The sequence below is a fragment of the Lycorma delicatula genome, chromosome 4, assembly GCF_047948215.1.
Source record: "Lycorma delicatula isolate Av1 chromosome 4, ASM4794821v1, whole genome shotgun sequence".
Lineage (NCBI taxonomy): Eukaryota > Metazoa > Arthropoda > Insecta > Hemiptera > Fulgoridae > Lycorma > Lycorma delicatula.
In genome coordinates this window covers 108,893,192-108,913,943 of record NC_134458.1, presented here as the reverse complement: position 1 = coordinate 108,913,943, position 20,752 = coordinate 108,893,192, and the positions used below count along the sequence as shown (strand labels likewise).

At 29.5% G+C, this 20,752-nt stretch overlaps 2 protein-coding genes across 3 annotated transcripts in view; one reads left to right on the top strand and one right to left on the bottom strand.

Moving 5' to 3' along the window:
* Window positions 1-7,027, bottom strand: part of LOC142323734 (tRNA (uracil-5-)-methyltransferase homolog B-like) — a 49,702-nt gene extending 42,675 nt beyond the window's left edge. The window contains exon 1 of one of the 2 annotated variants that reach the window (XM_075363893.1): window positions 6,919-7,027. The gene's annotated coding sequence lies outside the window, so the exon portion shown is untranslated. Of the gene's footprint in view, window positions 1-6,255; window positions 6,408-6,918 lie in introns of those variants that run through there. The other variant, XM_075363894.1, reaches the window with a different exon arrangement.
* Window positions 7,028-7,358: 331 nt separating this feature from the next.
* Window positions 7,359-20,752, top strand: part of Elys (AT hook containing transcription factor 1 homolog) — a 133,560-nt gene continuing 120,166 nt past the window's right edge. Inside the window, exons 1-3 of the mRNA XM_075363892.1 lie at window positions 7,359-7,703; window positions 16,878-17,029; window positions 18,285-18,400. Coding sequence (XP_075220007.1) covers window positions 16,909-17,029; window positions 18,285-18,400 — 237 coding nt within the window. The 5' untranslated portion in view covers window positions 7,359-7,703; window positions 16,878-16,908. The remainder of the gene's footprint in view (window positions 7,704-16,877; window positions 17,030-18,284; window positions 18,401-20,752) is intronic.

The window sequence follows — 20,752 nt, the reverse complement described above, 5'->3', positions numbered from 1 at the left end:
TAAATAATCAAAACACTCCTGTTAATTAGTCAAGGTTAGCGAGCGTAGGTTAAGTTTGGTTAAATTATATTTATAAAATAAATAAATATAAATAACAATTTATTAAAATTAATAAAGAAACTGTTTTGAATATATGTTAAACTCTATATCGGCCCATTTTCCACCGAAATCCAATTGACTACTTTGTTTTTAAATAAAGCTGTAGCTGCGGTGGCATAATACATAAGTACCCACAAATCATATAATAAAACATTCATCAAACTTTTTCAAATATGTTGAATGAAAATGCAAAAACTCTTGTCAGCCCGATTTTATACTTAAACAACTTCATACATCTTAATAATTCATGATCCATAAGCGAGTGACTTCTTGACTTGCTTTTGAAAGACTATAAGTGACAATGCAAATAAAACGAGTGATCATTCTCTAGTTCTAAATTCATGACAGTATCAAATGATTCAATCATTGAAAATAATTAATTAGCTGAAAAAAAAATTAACGGTTTGTAATTTTCTTTGTTTCAGAATATTTCAATTCTAGAAAAAAATGCATTTTCAAAAGCAATAATGGAGGCGCCTTCCTTGGTAAAATATTCCGGAGGTAAAATAGTCCCCCGTTCGGATCTCCGGGTGGGGACTACTAAGGAAGGGGTCACCAGAAAAGTAAAAAATAACATTCTACGAGTCGGAGCGTGGAATGTTAGAAGCTTAAAAAAGGTTGGTAGGCTAGAGAATTTAAAAAGGGAAATGGATAGGGTAAACGTGGATATAGTAGGAATTAGTGAGGTTCGGTGGGAAGAGGAAGGTGACTTTTGGTCGGGTGACTTTAGAGTAATTAACTCAGCGTCAAATAATGGGCAGGCAGGAGTAGGTTTCGTGATGAACAAGAAATTAGGGAGGAGAGTGGAGTATTTCAAGACGCATAGCGATAGAGTCATTGTAATAAGGATAAATTCAAAACCTAAACCGACAACGATTGTTAACGTTTATATGCCTACAAGCGCCCATGGTGATGATGAGGTAGAGTGTGTATACGAAGAGATTGATGAAGCAATTAAACACGTAAAAGGAGATGAAAATTTAATAATAGTTGGAGATTGGAATGCAAGCATTGGAAAAGGCAAGGAAGGAAATATAGTGGGTGAATACGGGCTGGGCAAAAGGAATGAAAGAGGGGACCGACTTATAGAGTTTTGCACGAAGTATAATTTAGTAATTGCCAACACCCAATTTAAAAATCATAATAGAAGAATATACACTTGGAAAAAGCCAGGCGATACTGCAAGGTATCAGATAGATTATATCATGGTTAAGCAAAGATTTAGAAATCAACTCATGGACTGCAAAACTTACCCTGGAGCAGACATTGATAGCGACCATAATTTGGTGATAATGAAATGTAGATTGGGGTTTAAAAACCTGAAGAAAAGGTGTCAGATGAATCGGTGGAATTTAGAGAAGCTTGAGGAAGAGGAGGTAAAGAAGATTTTTGAGGAGGACATCGCAAGAGGTCTGAGTAAAAAAAAAAGATAGAAAATGTAGAAGAAGAATGGGAGAATGTTAAAAAGGAAATTCTTAAATCAGCAGAAGCAAACTTAGGCGGAATAAAGAGAACTGGTAGAAAACCTTGGGTTTCAGACGATATATTGCAGCTGATGGATGAACGTAGAAAATATAAGAATGCTAGTGATGAAGAAAGTAAATTAAGAAATGCTATAAACAGGAAGTGCAAACTGGCGAAAGAAGAGTGGATTAAAGAAAAGTGTTCAGAAGTGGAAAGAGAAATGAACATTGGTAAAATAGACGGAGCATACAGGAAAGTTAAGGAAAATTTTGGGGAACATAAATTAAAATCTAATAATGTGTTAAACAAAGATGGTACACCTATATATAATACGAAAGGTAAAGTCGATAGATGGGTGGAATATATTGAAGAGTTATACGGAGGAAATGAATTAGAAAATGGTTTTATAGAGAAAGAAGAGGAAGTTGAGGAGGATGAAATGGGAGAAACAATACTGAGATCTGAATTTAAGAGAGCATTAAAAGATTTAAATGGCAGAAAGGCTCCTGGAATAGACGGAATACCTGTAGAATTACTGCGCAGTGCAGGGGAGGAGGCGATTGATAGATTATACAAACTGGTGTGTAATATTTATGAAAAAGGGGAATTTCCGTCAGACTTCAAAAAAAGTGTTATAGTAATGATACCAAAGAAATCAGGGGCAGATAAATGTGAAGAATACAGAACAATTAGTTTAACTAGTCATGCATCAAAAATCTTAACTAGAATTCTATACAGAAGAATTGAGAGGAGAGTGGAGGAAGTGTTAGGAGAAGACCAATTTGGTTTCAGGAAAAGTATAGGGACAAGGGAAGCAATTTTAGGCCTCAGATTAATAGTAGAAGGAAGATTAAAGAAAAACAAACCAACATACGTGGCGTTTATAGACCTAGAAAAGGCATTCGATAACGTAGACTGGAATAAAATGTTCAGCATTTTAAAAAAATTAGGGTTCAAATACAGAGATAGAAGAACAATTGCTAACATGTACAGGAACCAAACAGCAACAGTAGCAATTGAAGAACATAAGAAAGAAGCCATATTAAGAAAGGGAGTCCGACAAGGATGTTCTCTATCTCCGTTACTTTTTAATCTTTACATGGAACTAGCAGTCAATGATGTTAAAGAACAATTTAGATTCGGAGTAACAGTACAAGGTGAAAAGATAAAGATGCTACGATTTGCTGATGATATAGTAATTCTAGCCGAGAATAAAAAGGATTTAGAAGAAACAATGAACGGCATAGATGAAGTCCTACGCAAGAACTATCGCATGAAAATAAACAAGAAGAAAACAAAAGTAATGAAATGTAGTAGAAATAACAAAGATGGACCACTGAATGTGAAAATAGGAGGAGAAAAGATTATGGAGGTAGAAGAATTTTGTTATTTGGGAAGTAGAATTACTAAAGATGGACGAAGCAGGAGCGATATAAAATGCCGAATAGCACAAGCTAAACGAGCCTTCAGTAAGAAATATAAGTTGTTTACATCAAAAATTAATTTAAATGTCAGGAAAAGATTTTTGAAAGTCTATGTTTGGAGTGTCGTTTTATATGGAAGTGAAACTTGGACAATCGGAGTATCTGAGAAGAAAAGGTTAGAAGCTTTTGAAATGTGGTGCTATAGGAGAATGTTAAAAATCAGATGGGTGGATAAAGTGACAAATGAGGAGGTATTGCGGCAAATAGATGAAGAAAGAAGCATTTGGAAAAATATAGTTAAAAGAAGAGACAGACTTATAGGCCACATACTAAGGCATCCTGGAATAGTCGCTTTAATTTTGGAAGGACAGGTAGAAGGGAAAAATTGTGTAGGCAGGCCACGTTTGGAATATGTAAAACAAATTGTTAGGGATGTAGGATGTAGAGGGTATACTGAAATGAAACGACTAGCACTAGATAGGGAATCTTGGAGAGCTGCATCAAACCAGTCAAATGACTGAAGAAAAAAAAAAAAAAAAAAAAAAAAAAAAAAAATGTTGTATAATTTCAAAATAGCAAAACAGAACAAAAATTTTGTTCACAAAATAAAAATATGTTTCAACAATTTTTTTATTCAATAAGTTAATTTTTTCCAAGCTAATTAATACACAATTAGGAGCAGTACAGGTAGTTATGATACTTTAGAGTGAAGATGACATTAGAAATAATTATGTCACTTTGAATTTTCAAAATATCAGGAAACATTTTATTAAAGGTAAATTAGATACGATTAATATTGTGACTTTAACAATTAAGAACATATGATAAATATATAAACAGAAAATTACAAATAATAATTACTTTAATTCACATAATAAGGTGTGTATCATTCTCTTTAAATTGTCACAATGATCTGTATTGCCTCTAATGTTGTTGATCTCTGTTCAACACTTTATCTGTACATTAACTGATCTTTTTATTGAAATCAGAAATTGATTGTTTTTTATAGAATTTTTTTGCAGAAACTGACAAACTTGAACTTATTGTTGAGATTGTAATGCATTTGTGTAGAACAATAAATAATAATGTTAAATGTAAAATATTGAAGTTTCATTCAAATTCGTATGAAACTGGGCCGTTCACAGTTTTTGCATTTTCAATCAACATATTTGAGAAAAAATGACGAATTTTTTGTTATATGATTTAAGTATATACACAAGTATATACTTAAAACTATATACAAGAATACTAACACAATGTGTAAGTATATACAAAACTACATAAAAAAATTGTTTATCTCAAATTATTTCTCAATGATTTTATATCAGTTTTATATTAAAAATGTTCTATCATTTAGTTACAATATTAGTAGAGCAGGATGAAAATATTTAACGGTGCATATTTTTGTTTTTGAGAAACTGAAGTAGTAAAAATATATAGCAATTATCTTGCCTTTCATACATATCTGTACTTTTTTGACTCGGACAATGTCTTTTTGAAGAACTATAAATAAATAGTTGAATTTTGATGTTTTCAATTGATTGCAAACTCTCACAGAAATCTTAATTTTATTGTTTTGGGCAGTTTTGACTGCTTATTTACAACAACCATCACCTCCAACATCTATTAGTAACACAACTTTGGTCAGCTAAATACACAAAATTTATATATGTTTAAATTAGAGTTTTTTATAAATTTTGAAAATCACCAGTTTTGAGGCCTACAAGATAGAATCCCCTTAATACAATATTAAGTTTTACTGTTAACTCAATTCACAAATTGTGGACTCACAAAAAAAAAGTTTACCTTATTTCAGCTCTTTAAAATCAAAATGAATTGTACATTACTTGAGAATCATTTCACATACCTCATACTGCTTAATTTTTCTAAAAATTAAAAAAAAAAAAAATAAATCACATCCAAATCAGATCAGAAATATCTACAAACAATATTTTATTTTGTTTTTTAATGTCAGGCAAGATCCCTGTTCCTTCACATGCTACATGAAATTATTTTTTTCTTTATACTCTTTGCACCAGTTTTTTCTAAATTAAGACAAAGCTGAATTAATGATATTTACATGACCAGATATACCCTTCCTAACGCTAACGCATGTGTATGTAGCCTGAAAATTTTTAATTTCTCTAGTTGCCTTTCTTTTTTATTCCTTTATAAAACTAAAAAAATTAATTTTTCTTTTCTTGAAAACTTAACACTTAAATGTTTGTAAAAAGCACCTGTGACATCAATTTTTGTCACTCCATTTATTTATTTTATTTTATTCAAAATCTGACACTGCTTTTAATTGACTATCAGAATATTGGAACAATCAAGACATATTTATTAAGCATGAGAATAGCTCATTACCAATCAATTTAGTCATGAGCAGCTTCAAATATTTCCTGTTATAAAAAAAATTGCACTTTCCCAACCAAATTACCCTAAGACAGGTTCAGGCATCTTAAAAGATAAAAAAGAACCAAATTATAAACATATAATATATAATCAATATGTATCACATTCACTAACTCCAAGACAATTATTTTTGTTACTATGAAGGTGTTAAAAGGTTTAATAAATCTTAAAATTATAATTTACCCAATCATTTATATCAAACCCATCATTAATAAATTATCAGTTGTTAAGAACAAAATATATATATATATATATATGTAAATATGACCCAATAGTCCAAGAGAACAAATTTTGTATGCAACCATAATTACAATTACAATTCAGTGTATTTCAAAGAATTTCATATATACATAATTAATTTTTCAAACTATTCATTTCACGATATGCTTACTTTACATCCTGAAGATATTTATGATTTATATTCAACTATACAACTCACTGCAGTTCTTATTTTAACTTAAAACTACAAAAATTTAAACTTCAATCTTTTTTTAATATAAAACAAACTGCTATTCTATAATAATTTAAAAATAATTCTCTAAACACAAAGATCAATTTAAGTTCAATTTCTTTGTTCAATCCACACTTTGAAGTCAAAATGGGTTCTTAAATACAAAAATATGTAATATATTTTTTAAATTTAATTAAAAATGATTTTGATAGGGTTAAAAAAAGTAGTAAAAAATTGAAAAACTTTAAACAATTAGGAAGATCTGCTGAAACCAGCCGAAGAGTAGGCTAGTACAATTCTACTCTAGGCCAATTATTTAAGACTATTATTAGTCTTTGGCAACTCCGAAAATATATTAAATTCTTAAAATAAAAATTGTCTTATTAAAGCGCTAAAAATTACCTGGAACACTCCAATGGTATTTTAACGCCGATTTTACGGAAAGACAGCAAATTTACCGCTTCCAGAAAAAAAAACCACTCTTACCTAACAATTTTCCTCCATTTTTATATTTAGCCTTGTATCTAGCATATTATTTTATAACTGAAAAGTATTATACACATATATATATATATAAATATATATAGAGAGAGAGAAGAAAACTGCACATAAAAAGTTTCAATGCCAAAAAAAGCTTCGTATGTAAATGACGTAAGAAATCTGTAAGTGGAGCTTGCAAACAGACTCCATCACAGGAAACATTAAAACCTGCACATTTCAGTCGCTTTGCTTGAAAGCGTGCCGTAAGCTTTCAATTTGCAACGTTCCTGTGAAAGATGTATAGCTTTTTTTAACGTATAGGGAGTAGGTCAATATAAATTAGATTACAAAAAAACAAAATAAAAATTAAGGTGGTTAGGATTATTACGATACTGACGAGGAATTACAATATAACCAGCCACACGCCGGTTTTTAACGTGTTCATACTACCGAGAAGGAGCTAGTAAAAATATTTAAATACACTAATAAAACATTACCAAAACAAACAATCACAAAAATACATAATAAACAACAATTAAATACAATAAAATAAAACAAGTAAAACTCAAAATAATAAAAAATTACCTCTGCAAAATTCAATACTACGACAAAAACGAACGGAACAGCCTAAGCTCACCAATGGACGTCGTCGCTGTTATCTAGAGTCTATTTCCGACAGCATTTTGCATAATACATTTTATTAAAATAAAAACTAAAATTTCGTTTACGAGATGTAGAGCGTCGTAAAAAAAATTATAACGATGAAAAAATATGATTCAGTTTTCTAAAGAGCTAAAGAACTTACAGAATGACTAAAATGTTTGATTCCGAAGAGCATTCATTAATCTATCAATCAATAAAAGGTTTCCTTAAATTTCTCTCATTAATTTTTAAATATATGAAATTTTCCTTTTGATACCGCATATATATTGAATAAAGTAGTTATATTATTTTTTTAACTTCAGTATTTGTCATTTCCTTTTTTCAAACAGTTCTTTTTCAGTTTCTCTATTGGTAACGCTTTAAGAGCAATGGTTGGTTGATGTTGGACATTAAGGAATAATTTTAGTGCGCGACATAGTCGTTTGAATACGATACATTTTGTAGTTGTTGGTATCATGCTGTGACCAAATAAGTAGTATTTTAACTCGTTAACATCAAAATCATTTTGTTTTAATGTTTAGTATTTGATATTAATGTCTACATAGTATGAATGTTTAATTGAACATTAATGTTCAAAATTAATAAATGCCGATGGTTGTGGCGTGATTATACTTGCATGTTCTGCCGTAATGGTTTAAGTTGTGTTATAAAACAACTGATACTTTCAATTTATTAATATTAAATTTTGAAATAACCAAATAATTGAGGTAAATATCTACAGAAAATTAAGAAAGTGCTAAAACTTAAAATTATTATGATGCACATTGTAAACACTTATATGTTAATCTAATTTTAATTTTAGTACAATGCAGAAATGTATTACAACTAAGCATTTTCCTGTTGTAGTTTTAAATACTATTTGATTGCCAAATTCAGAAAAATCATTAAGTTGTCTTTACAGCTGATCTCAATTGTAGTTTGATTGCAGCTATAGAATATCTTGTTAATTAAGTATAGAATTTGCAGCCTATATTATGTATTCGAAAGAAGTATGATGATATTATGTTAGAGTAAGACTAGTTTTTCTTTTATTGTTATTCTAAGCATATGTAAAAACCAATCCTTTTATGGTCTTTTACCACATATGTCTTATACAGTTTTGTATCTGTTTACAGGTAATGCAATTTACATCAGTTATTTTCAAATTTTCTATTCTATAGTAAATTTTAATCTATTAGTTTTTATTTAGGGTCTTGTTCCCTCCAAATGTTTAGCAAATGGTTCTTAATAAATATGGTACTCTTTCATTTGTAAGGTGACCAAATTTTGGTACTTTTCAAGAAGATGCCCGTAGCTGATCTGCAGTTAGTTTGGGGTTATTCCATTTGAAGTGTCGCTAAAAATAAGCTGGTTGCTTAACCAATTAAAAAAATAATAAACTTACACACTTGTTTCCTACATGTTTCAGGACCTTAAAACTGTCTTTTATTTTTAATTTTTTTACTTAATCAGTTTACCTGTGGCGGCCATTTTTGTTATGGTGCGCACACCTATTTTTGTGAGCAAGGGTTACAGAAAAAATCATAACTAAAAACCTATTTGTTCTGGAAGGATGAAACAAAAAGCGATTTAATCATATCTTCTCAAGGTAAAAGATTGCCCTAGTGGTTTATAACCTATTTGTCTTCTTTCCATGAGAAAATTCTCAATAGTTGAACATTAAAAACTGCCAAATTTTACTTTTGGTAATTTTTTTCAAGAAGCAGGGATTGCATACACAGGTTGGATTATTTTTTTATATGTAGGTATATGGAAATAGTTTCATCGTAAATAATATTAATGGGGTGATATACTTACTCCTAAATGTTTATGAATTTTTGAAAAAAATTTTTTTAAATCCAAATTTTGGTCCCAAATAACTCTGGAGGGGCTGGTGAAAAAAATTTCAATTTTCAAACTTTGTGTTTTTGTAGATGTTTATGGCTAATAAAAAAGTTATAACTTCTCATAAAACATGAAAAACCTGTTATTTTTGACTCGCTAAATATGTGTTCCCAGGGGATGTCTTGTCTTCTTGGCACTTAATATTTTTATACTTATTGCTGTATTTGAAACAGACTTGTTTGAACCATTCAGTTGTAGTGTTCATGGTATAATAGGTGCTTGAAGTGATTTCCAGTCAGCAGAACAAAAATATGAATGCGAAGACCAAAAACAATACATTGGCCTACATTACAATATTGCTGGCAAGCCTGCAAAAGCCATTAAACATTTAGTCAGCTACTAAACATTGATGAAATGCATTTATTTTGTAATCACAAGCTGAAAAACATCAAGTATTTTTTTATTTGGGCAAATAGAGGACAAAAAAAATCAGATGAGATAGCTAAGATTTCAGAAACTAAAAAACAGTTTTGACTGCTGTGAAAGAGTTGTTGGTAGAAGCCACCACAAGCATGTTCCTCTGTCAGGAGGCATTGTAAGATGTTACTTTACTTCAGACTCCAAGGACTATGAAGACCATCCTTTGTCAAGTATTGCACCATTTTCACTTAAGGAAAGAAACTATTGCTTGTGTGTATGACAACCAGTGGTGGATAGGAGAAGTGTAGATATTAGCCTCAAAAATGATGTGCATGTTCATTTTTCCACCCACCTGGACCATGTACATCATTTCAAAAGTCTCGACAAGACAGTGTGGGTACCTATCTACAAAGTCCTGAGAAAGTTGACCACTTGAACTAACTTTAAATAGGGTTGTTCTCTCACAATTATCAGAAGAGATATCACAGCTGTTGGTTAACCACACTAAATATTAAACTTCCGTTACTACAAAAACAGGCTGTTTCATTGAATAATAATTAAAACTTTGCTACAATTATTTTTTCTTCAATAGTGTTTACAGAAATAAACCAATATAAAAATAAAAATGAATTCTTGAAAAAAGATGTACACTACTCTTTGAAATCTCAGTTTGGGTAAGTTTTACAAGCATTTTTGAATCAAAATTGTATTAGGTTACTGGTATTGGTTAAGTTATCATTAAATTATGACCTGTCATTAATAATTAAGAAAAAACTTTTAAAAATATTGAAAACACCAACTTCAGCAACGTAGGGGCTAAATATAAAAAATGTAAACTGCAAAGAAGACCAGAAAAAAACCCCTTGTAGCACTGATTTAGTAAGTCAAAATGGTGTCATTTTTAACAGGGTTTTTGAGAGGTTATAACTTTTTTATTAGTTCAGTACACAAGAAACATTTTTATTTTTCATAAACATGTACAGAAACACTGAAGTTGTGCAAATTGAGATTTTTATCACCAGCCCCATCAGAGTTATTTGAAGCCAAAATCATAGAAATTTGGGGGTAAGTATATCACCATTAATATTATATATGATAAAACTACTAACATATATCTACATATAAAAAAATAATTCAAGCTGTATATGCCATCCCTGCCTCCTGAAAAAATTACCAAAAGTAAAATTTCACAGTTTTTAATGTTCAATTTTATTGGTAATTTTCTCATAGAAAGAAGAGAGATAGATAAATAAACCACTGGACCAGTCTTTTATCTTGAGAAAAATGAATAAATTGCTTTTTGTTTCATCCTTCCAGGATTAATAGTTTTTTAGTTATGATTTTTTCCCTAAAACCTTCCAATCACAGAAATAGGTGTGCATACCATAACAAAAATGGTAGCCACAGGTAAACTGCTTAAATAAAAAGTTGAAAAATACTTTTAAGGTCCTGAAACAAGTGGGTAAGTTTTTTTTATTTTAAATTGGTCAAGCAACCACCCTTAAGTCACTTCAAATGGATTGGCCCTTAGTTGTTAGATGGTGCCAATGAAAGGAGAAAGTAAATAAATTAAAATTATAATAAATATAATCTAACCAAACTTATCTATGCTTGCTTCGCTTGCCAACCTTGACTAGCGAGTATAGGTTAAGTTTGGTTTGATTATATTTATACTTAAGATTTATTTATTATATAAATTTTAAAAAAAATATGATATATTTATTTATTGTTCAGTGCGCATTCAATTTACGTGGGTGTTAAGTTCTGAAAAATATCCTTGTATAATGAAATCGCGTAGAATTGAGTCTTGCATTTATGCAAAAATACAGATTAGGTTCATGTTAAGTTATACAGTAAATGATGCATGTAAATTACTGTACTCAAAAAATGCTGTACTTTATTTTAATATTTTATTATTGCAGTATCGTACTGTTTTAATGATATTTAATGTATTATTTTAATGCAGAATTCCTCATCACTGAGGGTGTAAGGCCCTCCCAACTTATTCTGAATGTTTTTCATTCAATTACTTATGAAGTCTTGATTTTTTTTACCCAAGACTTATCTGCAGCTTGTCCGATTGATAACTTAATTTCTTTGATAGCCTTAACAGCTTCAGTTAATTTCTCTGGCTCATAATCTTTGTAGGAACTGCTACCAAGTCTTTGGTTGTGTTTCCTAGGCATCTTCACTCTACAATTAGAAAACAATCCAGTGTTAAACTTCAGACAATTTTTAGATATGCAAAAGGTTTAGATATGCAGTTGTCCAAAGTCACACCAACATGGAAAGATTGAACATTTTTTAGGTTCGAATATACAATAAATCTTTTTACATGACTGGAATAAATCCCTAATTAAATATACAAACATGAACCAATAGTATTGCAGTTGCATTTATTGGCCACTTACATACACAATAGCAACAACCTCTTAAGTTTTTAAAATATTAAAATCACTTTTGCATGCTACTCAAACAAAGTGGTTCACCAAGAGTGAGTTCCCTCCAAAAGTTACATAATGACCGTGGCTAACATATGGAAGACAAGTGATGTCTTCCACCAGGTTGGTCTAGTGGTGAATGCGTCTTCACAAATCAGCTGACTTCAAAGTTGAGAGTTCCAACGTTCAAATCTTAGTAAAGGCAGTTTATACTTTTATACGGATTTGAATACTAGATCATGGATACTGGTGTTCTTTGTTGGTTGGGTTTCAATTGACCACACATCTCAGAAATGATCGACCTGAGACTGTGCAAGACTACATTTCACTTACTCATACATATCATCCTCTGAAGTAATGCCTGACTGTGATTCCCAAAGGCTAAACAGGAAAAAAAGTGGTGTCTTCAATAATGTAAACAAAGGTAAAATGAAAATTTCCCTCAGCTCTACCTACTGTCCAAAGTTACCCATTCAGTCCAAAGTATCCGCATCTGATGGTACAGAAATATCAGTTTTTGTTGCTTAAAAGGTTTTACTGAAATGCAGCCCGAAGGTATAAAGTATAAAAATTTTGAAAGGTAAAAGTATTTACCTTTCAATAATAAATAGGTAAAACTATTTAAAGTAAAACATCTAATTAATTGTAGTATATTTTTATTTATGAAGAAAACATAAAAAATTATAACATAACAGTAAGTGTATCAACCTGAATATTTCATACGTATTGATTTACTGATTTATATATATATACACACACACACACACACGAGGGTTATTTTTTTTCAAGGTCTAATCGATCACGAAATTAAAACCACAGTGAAAATAAAAACATTTTCATTTGTAACAAGTACTTACATAGTTATGCTATTTCTCTATGTAGTCGCCACTCTGATTTAGACATTTGTCATAGCGTGGTACAAACTTTCCAATACCCTCGTCATAGAACGGAGCTGCTGAACTTGAACTTCTTTGGTTTACTGGGAGAATGAGAATGCATCTACTGTTTGGATTGTTTTTTTGTTTCTTCAGTTTCGAAATGGACCCATGTCTCGTCCCCTGTGACAATTTTGTTCAAAAAATCTTCTCCTTCATTGTTGTAGCGCTGGAGAAACGTTAAGAAGGCGCCCATTCTCATTGTTTTGTGATGATCAGACAGCATCTTGGGAACCCTTCTTGCACACAGTTTGCGGTACTGAAGTCTCTCACTCACAATGGTGTAGAGAGCTGACCTTGAAATTTCAGGAAACGAATTGCTCAATACAGAAATTGTGAACAGACAATTTTCTCGAATTGCCTCATCCACTCGCTCAACGAGATCATCAGTTGACACTCGCTTCCTTCCCTGACTACCTGCATCATGAACGTTTATACGTCCTGCTTTAAAGTTCCTGCACCATTGTCACACTTTGCTGTCACTCATTGAAGTTTCACATTAATTATTCGTCGATGTATTTCAGCTGCAATACACCCCTCAGCCTGAAGAAATTGAATTACCGCACGCACTTCACACTTGGCGGGAGATGCTATTGTTGTAGACATGTTTACATGCTAGCTGCGTGTTCAGAACTAAACAAAGTGACGCGGCGTGATTGAAAGCCATACTACAGACACTGCGCTAAGGTTCATCCGATTTTTGCGTGGGTTTTTATTTTGCGACCGATCGGATCTTGAAAAAAATAATCCTTGTGTGTGTATATATATATATATATATATATATATATATATATACACGTGAAGGTTATTTTTTTTAGTATATATATATATATAGATATTTAGGATATTTATACATTTCATCAACCACTGTATCTAATAATATAATTTAATTATCAAAACCATGAGATACAATCATTCAAAAGTAAGAACACTTACCCAACTCAGAGTACCGCTTACCCAGCTTTCAAAGTAATTACTTGATCAAAAACAGTTAAAAATACATGCAAAATAACTGCATATCATGCTTAGTCATTTAAATAAAATTCTCCTTTTTATACCAAGGTTTAATAGTGAGTTACCACTACGTGAAAATAAGGTAGAACTCGCTATTATATCATGGTATATAAAGTAGGATTTATTTTAAATGACAAAGCATGATATGCTGATAATTTATTTTTATTTTAACTGCTGATGGATGTAGTAATTACTTTGAAAACACTCCAGTTGTGTAAGTATCCTTACTTTTGATTGTTTGTATATGGTGGATTTGGTATTATTAGCAACAACATCATTTGTTAATAAATAAACATACAGCTTTAGTGTCTTGTTAGAATAAAACAAACATGCAAAAATCCAAACATAAATATTCGTATAAACAGAAATATTCGTTGTGTGGAACACGAAAATAATATAAATGTAAACTTATTTTTGCAATTATTTAACAATTTAATTTATAGAACATTTGCTTATATATAAAACAAATAAATAGCACTTGCTGTAAAATTTATGTAAGTTGTGTCTATACATGAAAATTATGGTGAACTACTTTAAAATTTCCACTTAAATATGTGATATTTCTAGCCAAATTTTTATAAAAATGAGACATAATAAAATTAATTTTCTAATTTTCACTTAAACCATAACCTTATAGCAGTCTCTTACAGAAAGTTAGCTAGGCTACTCAAAAATGACACTAAAGCATTATTTACAATCTGTTTAAACTTAACTGTTTCACCCAGTAATAGAATTAATTACATGGATAATTTTATGTTTAAAACTATTCTTGAATTTGTTAAAATTTTATTAAAAGAATAAATTAGTGTGACCTAGAGTTAAAAACAAGTATTGGTAAAAACAAACTCTTGAGATATTTTTATTTATAAGTAAAATTGTTTGTTACTTCATCAGAAATTAGAATATTTTCTTATTTCCTCTTACCTCATAACATAGATACTTTGTTTACTCTTAGCTGAATTTCTGTCCCAAGGAAAACCCCATAACCAAAAACTATGCAAGTTTAATAAATTTTATATTAGTACCAAATATTTTATTAATAATTATCATTTTCATTTGTACTTTAACATTAAAAACATTTTGCTGTTTCTTTCATTGAAATAAAGTAAATTATTCTGCTACTATATTAGTTGATAATTTGAGTATATTTTTAATTATATTTATTGCCTTAATCATGACATAATCAAGTCTAAATATTTCTTGTTCATTAATTATATTTTGTTGCTATTGAATTCTATTATTGACATTTTCTATTATTAAAATATGTTTATTTTCTTTAATGCAGTGAACAGAATTAGATTTTTATTTATCTTAAAAACATATTAAAAATTACTGTTTGTCATTCCAATGGTTTTATAATTTGCTGTGAATATCTTATTTTTATTAACAGTTTCTATAATATATATATATTTTGGTTTTGGTTTTAAAAGGAATTTTATAATTATTACTTTTATGTATATTTTTTTAAATATTGAACAAACAGCCTCTTTGGAAATATTTAATGAAGATAATTGAAAGCAACAAGTGATAAAAAAAAGAAAAAAGTTAACTTTTAGTAAAATTAAATACAGGTTGCCTGGGCTAATGGTATTCAAAAGTAATGGTCTATATTTGAAAAATCAGTTGTTATAATTTCTTAAAGTAGGCTCAATCGACAGGAAATATCTCCAAAATTTGTTCTGTTAGTGGAGTTTCAATCAGTTAAGCATGTTCAGTGCTGTGTACGAACTGAATGGAATATCAGCCCTCCTACATCCAAGTCTATTCTTCAGTTGGGTATGACTTTAAGAGAGACTGGAAGCTTGGTTTCACAAATTGGAAATCATCTAAAAGTTTCATTTAGTGATGAGCCTGTGGATTGAGTATAATGTGCATTCACTGCCAGTCCTGGAATGTCAATTAGGCGGACTAGTTACGAACTGCAAATTCCTCATACTACTGTTCATGAAATTTTTCATAAGTGGGTTCATTTACAACTGTATTGTAACTCCTTCGCATTAAATGAAATGATCACCTCCTGCAATATCTGCAGTTTGCTTCAGAGGTATTGCACCATGTCATGTTAGTAATGAGACAACCTTTTCACATGTGTGGGAAAGTTAACAGACAATTGTTGAATTTGAAAATCCCCATAGAGTAATCGAAAATGAAAGACACCAAAAGTCAATGTCTGGTTAGGGCTGCACAAATTGTCATTGGTTTGTTTTTCACGCAGCCCACTGTGACAGGACCAGTTAATATAATTTAATAACTTTTTTTTTAATAAATAAATAGCTGTTACTTTTGGATACCCTTAGCCTGGACACCATATATATATATATGTATATATATAAAGGAAAATTACAAAAAAAAAATCATGGATATATATATATAAGCGTGTACCCTCAGCACAATTTCTGAAACTATACAGTCTGTATCTGGGCCAAAATTAAATTAATCTATAAGGTTCACACCTAAATTTACTGTTTACATTTTACTTGCCATGTTTTGTCATTTATATAAACTAAATCAAACTATTTTAAGACAGAATTTCTCATTATGTTTCCTTTCCTTAATATTTTACCAAGTTTTAATGGTAACTGATTGTTTTGAAAATAACTTACAGTTTGAGGGTTTACATAGCATGAATGTAACATTAGTTACTTATTTCAGATATTCATATATGTTATAATGGATTTATTATTTTTTCCAAATTGTGCTTGTATGTGTAAAATGTAGATATTCATAACACTTTCATGTTTGTTTTTAATATTTTTAGTAACTGAATTTTTTTTTTACCAAATAGATGAGAAAAAAGATGATTTGTGCATCATGTATTTCAATCTTGGATATTTCAGAAATTTGATGTTTCAATTATGTTCACCTTTTAGCAGGAAAATTATAATTATTCTAATTTAGATAAAAATTACATTCAGAATTGGATAGTATTGATTCTGGAGCTGGGCAGAATATTTTTCAGCAGATATAAAAAAATATTCTAAGTTATTGGTTATGTATTAGAATTACAAAAGTAATTTTAGAGATGGGGGAAATATAATGTGTGTTTAACAGCCAGTTTTTGTATAACAAGTCATGTAGATAAGATATAGCAATTTGGGAAGAAATAATGTGCTAATAGGTTAAAAACTGATGTCTCTGTCTTTGATAACATCTGTAATAGAAAAGATAAACTTTCATTAACATGTATGTAGATAATATTTTTATTTGCTTTCATTTAGTGGTTTTTAAATAAGTTCCATTTTAATAGGTTGATTTGAAGTACAAGGATTATCGTAAACATGAATTCTCAATTGACAGTTAAACTAATTAAAAATACTAAATTGCCAAATGATGCTGCAAAATTTACCTTATTTGGGAATCAAGAAAAATATTTTGAGACTAATGGACGAATACTTTCAGGTTAGTTAATATTAATCATTTTAAATTGTAAAAGTCTTTTTTCATGTATTAAAAGACAAACATTTAATGATTTGTCATTAAATGTTTGAATAAGTGTGTATTATAATATTTTGAACTACATATGGACAAGTTTATAAATACCAATATATTCTTCTTTTTTTTTCAACTTAAATATATTAAAATATTTTATTGTATTAAAATTAAGATTGACAATTCTGATTGAACAGGTGTTGTGAAGTGCTACATATAATGGTGTTTAATGCTATTGTGTGTAGCATTTTAAAATTGCATAAGTTTGATAGTAAAATCTGATTAATTATGGAATTTTTTTTGACACAGGATTCTTGGTAAGACAGTATTAGCAGTAGTGCTATCGGAAAATATCAATAAAAAAATGTGTTATTGTTTCACTTCTGTAAAAGCTGTTTTTTCCACCTAATAGTAATACTGCTTAGCAAACCAGAAATTAACCAGTATTGATGTCATTTTAAATTACTTTCTTCAAGTCACAAAGTTATTAAAAAATTAAAACACATTTACAGTGTTTTTGTGTTTGGTAGTCAGCAGTGAAAAGTTTACAAAGCTGTTAATTTTTAATGGCCATGCAAACCAAATTTATTGTAATGTGGTTTTTAAAACTTTGTGCTAGAATGCTTTCATTTGCTTGTGATTATTTTCAGTGACTAGTACTACTCTGCTTTTATCAATATTAATGTCTTGGGTAAAGTTTTTTCATCTGGTGTTTTTTTTTTTTTATGGAAACACATTTTTAGATTGTAGTTGAAAAATATTTTGATTTGAAATGTACTCATTTATTAATTACACCATTAATAACAGCTATGATTTGACCAATGAGCAGTGCCCATGGCCACATAATGCTTCTCATTTTTTTCTGTAATTCTATTTAGAAAATAATTCTGAAGGTATGAAGTGAATGGAGCTGCTAGTGGCTGTTGATGCCATTCAACATTGTTATCTGTATATAAAATATATAAACTTGAAGAACTAAGAACTACTTATCTCTACTTACTTCTCATATTATAGCCACAACTATTTACATTGTTAAGAGGTTCCTTGTACTTATTTGGTTTCATTGCAATTCAATACTCTCTTGAGGCATACTATCATACAATATCATTTATTTTATTGTAATTTTGATATTGCATTTGAAAATTAGATTTGTACTATATTAAATCTATTTAATATTACCCAAATTTTGGTATGCTGATGACTATTTTTTTTTTTTTTCTTTTAGATTCAAGATTTTCTTGGTTGAGTGTTGGACCTCAAGTTACTGTTATAAATAATCAGAATGGCTCTAAGAAAAATATATGGAGAGTTAATAATGTAATGAAGGATAATATAACACAGGTAAATTTAGATTTTAGTTAATTTGATAGTAAGTTTTTATCAAAGTTTTCATGACCTTTGAATTGATAATTGAATGTAGAAATATATCAGTATAAAGTATTGATGTCAGTTAATTTTGAAATGAAGTCATAAGACAGATAGCAGTAAAAAGAAATTTGTAGCTTTTTTTTATGTACAGGTAAACTAGGTTAGTATATATTATGACATCCAGGTTCTTATAGGTGAATGTGTAGAAGGTAGAAATTCTACATTTATATGCTGCAGTTATCTTAACTTTGTAACACTTGTTCCTGTTGTAAGAATATCTGTAGCTATAATGTAAATAAATTATCAATCCAGAGGAACAGTTACTGATTTAGAATCAAACATCAGTGTGGTGAAAGATTGAGTATGAAGTTTTACAACATTAATGATCTGGATTGTATTTATCTCTACCCAGTTAACCTTATTTTTGTTAATAGTGTTAACATGTCTTCATTTTTTAAACTTCTAACATTTGTGGAGTGAAAGTTAGACAGAATTTATTTAAGTACCAAAAACAACATTTTTCAGAGGACAAAAATGTTTTTATTTTCAGTATTAAAATTATGCAACACGTGCGTAAAAATAATTTGTTGAAAATAAATATAATAAAAAAAGAGGTAATTCTGAAAACTTACATTATTTCATACTTTAATATACCATATATATTATCTTAAGCTATGAATCAGATATGCTTAGAATAAGGAAAACACAAAATCTAAATGCCAGAAAGAAGGTTTGGACAGCTAGTGCCTGTACAAAGTTAAAGTCTACACATCATTATCAGTGCTGTAGTCAATTAAAAATCAATTTTTTGTAGTCAATTAAAAATCAATTTTTTAAGTTATGACAACCTGTTCAGATTAATATCTGATTTGGGTTAAAGTTAAGTTTAGAGTTAGGATTAAGGTTAAAGTTTTGTAGAGAGAGGAATAAACTATCCTTAATGGCTGTCAGAGTCGGACTTGTAATCAGCCATTGAAGATGACTAATGGTGCTCTTCATAAAGTGATTATCCACTGTATATATTACTAATAGCACGGAACATGTGGTGTATTCTTTTTCTTTAGTGACTGTATTTTTGTTTAAACATAAATTTGGCTAAATGTTCTACACAAAAGATGATCCTAAGTATTGCTATACCTCTAATTTATCCTTAACATCCACAAAAGTCTAACCTTAACATTAACCCTAACTTCTCTCCACATTACAGATTAGCATCTGAATAGGTCTTGGTAAACTTATAAAACTAAATAATAGCTAATTGACTAGAGTACTGATAATGCAGTGTGAACTTTGACTTTGCATGGGTTACTTGCTTTCCAACATTTAGATCTTATATTTTCCTGATGTTAAATATATCTTTGTTAAAGTATGAGCAAAATTTAAGTTGATCAAGTACTTGCTCATAAGCAAAATTAAGTTGATGAAATAATTGCTCATAATTACCAAAAGAAGAAATTTCGTTAAAGAATATAAATATATAACCTTAAAATTTTTCAGTAAAGGCATAAATGCTACTTACATTTTATTATGAATGGAATTATGTGCCATACTAAATTATGCAATACTTAATATGCACTATGCATTAAACATATTGTTATATATGTTTAATGTTAAAATTTAACACATCATTTACATGAAAAATTCAATATAATGAAAAACCAATGATAATGTAATAGGGTGTTAAAAAGACCACAGAAGTTATGAAAAAGTAACAAAATACTTGGTCTGGAAAAGTTATAGAAAATTTAAGAGTGCTTGTAATTTTAAGATGAAGTATAAAGTAAGATGGTTCTTAAAAATAATATTTCAGCATTTCTATAAAGACTTAATTGACTTAATTATTTTAAGCCTTATGTCAAATATTTATATTTTCTCCATTATCCAATGTTTCCATTTAGTTGTACATTCACATTAATTTTAATATGTTTTAATTTCAGTAGTGCTTTGTTTTACACAGGATGTTTGTTTTAAAACGCAACCCAGTTTAAAGAAAAATAATGTGCTATATTTAATGAGAATAGTTATAAGTATTATAATTGATTGTGCAAAACAGTTAAATTTTATTTTATAAGAAATGTTAAAAGTGTTTCATCAAAACAAGCCTTAACCCTCTTTTTCATATTCCGTGCAACCTTTTGAAATGTACCTCTTCCAATTTCTCATAATTCTTGAGTTATATTGGCTTATACAGTTCTTCAATGGTATGTGGATTATTTTTTAATACACAACATTTAGATATCCCCAGTGAAAAGGATCAGGTGACCTAGCTGGTTATAAACCAGTCAATATTACTCTTTTACCAAAGAAATCTCTCAAAAGGTCCAT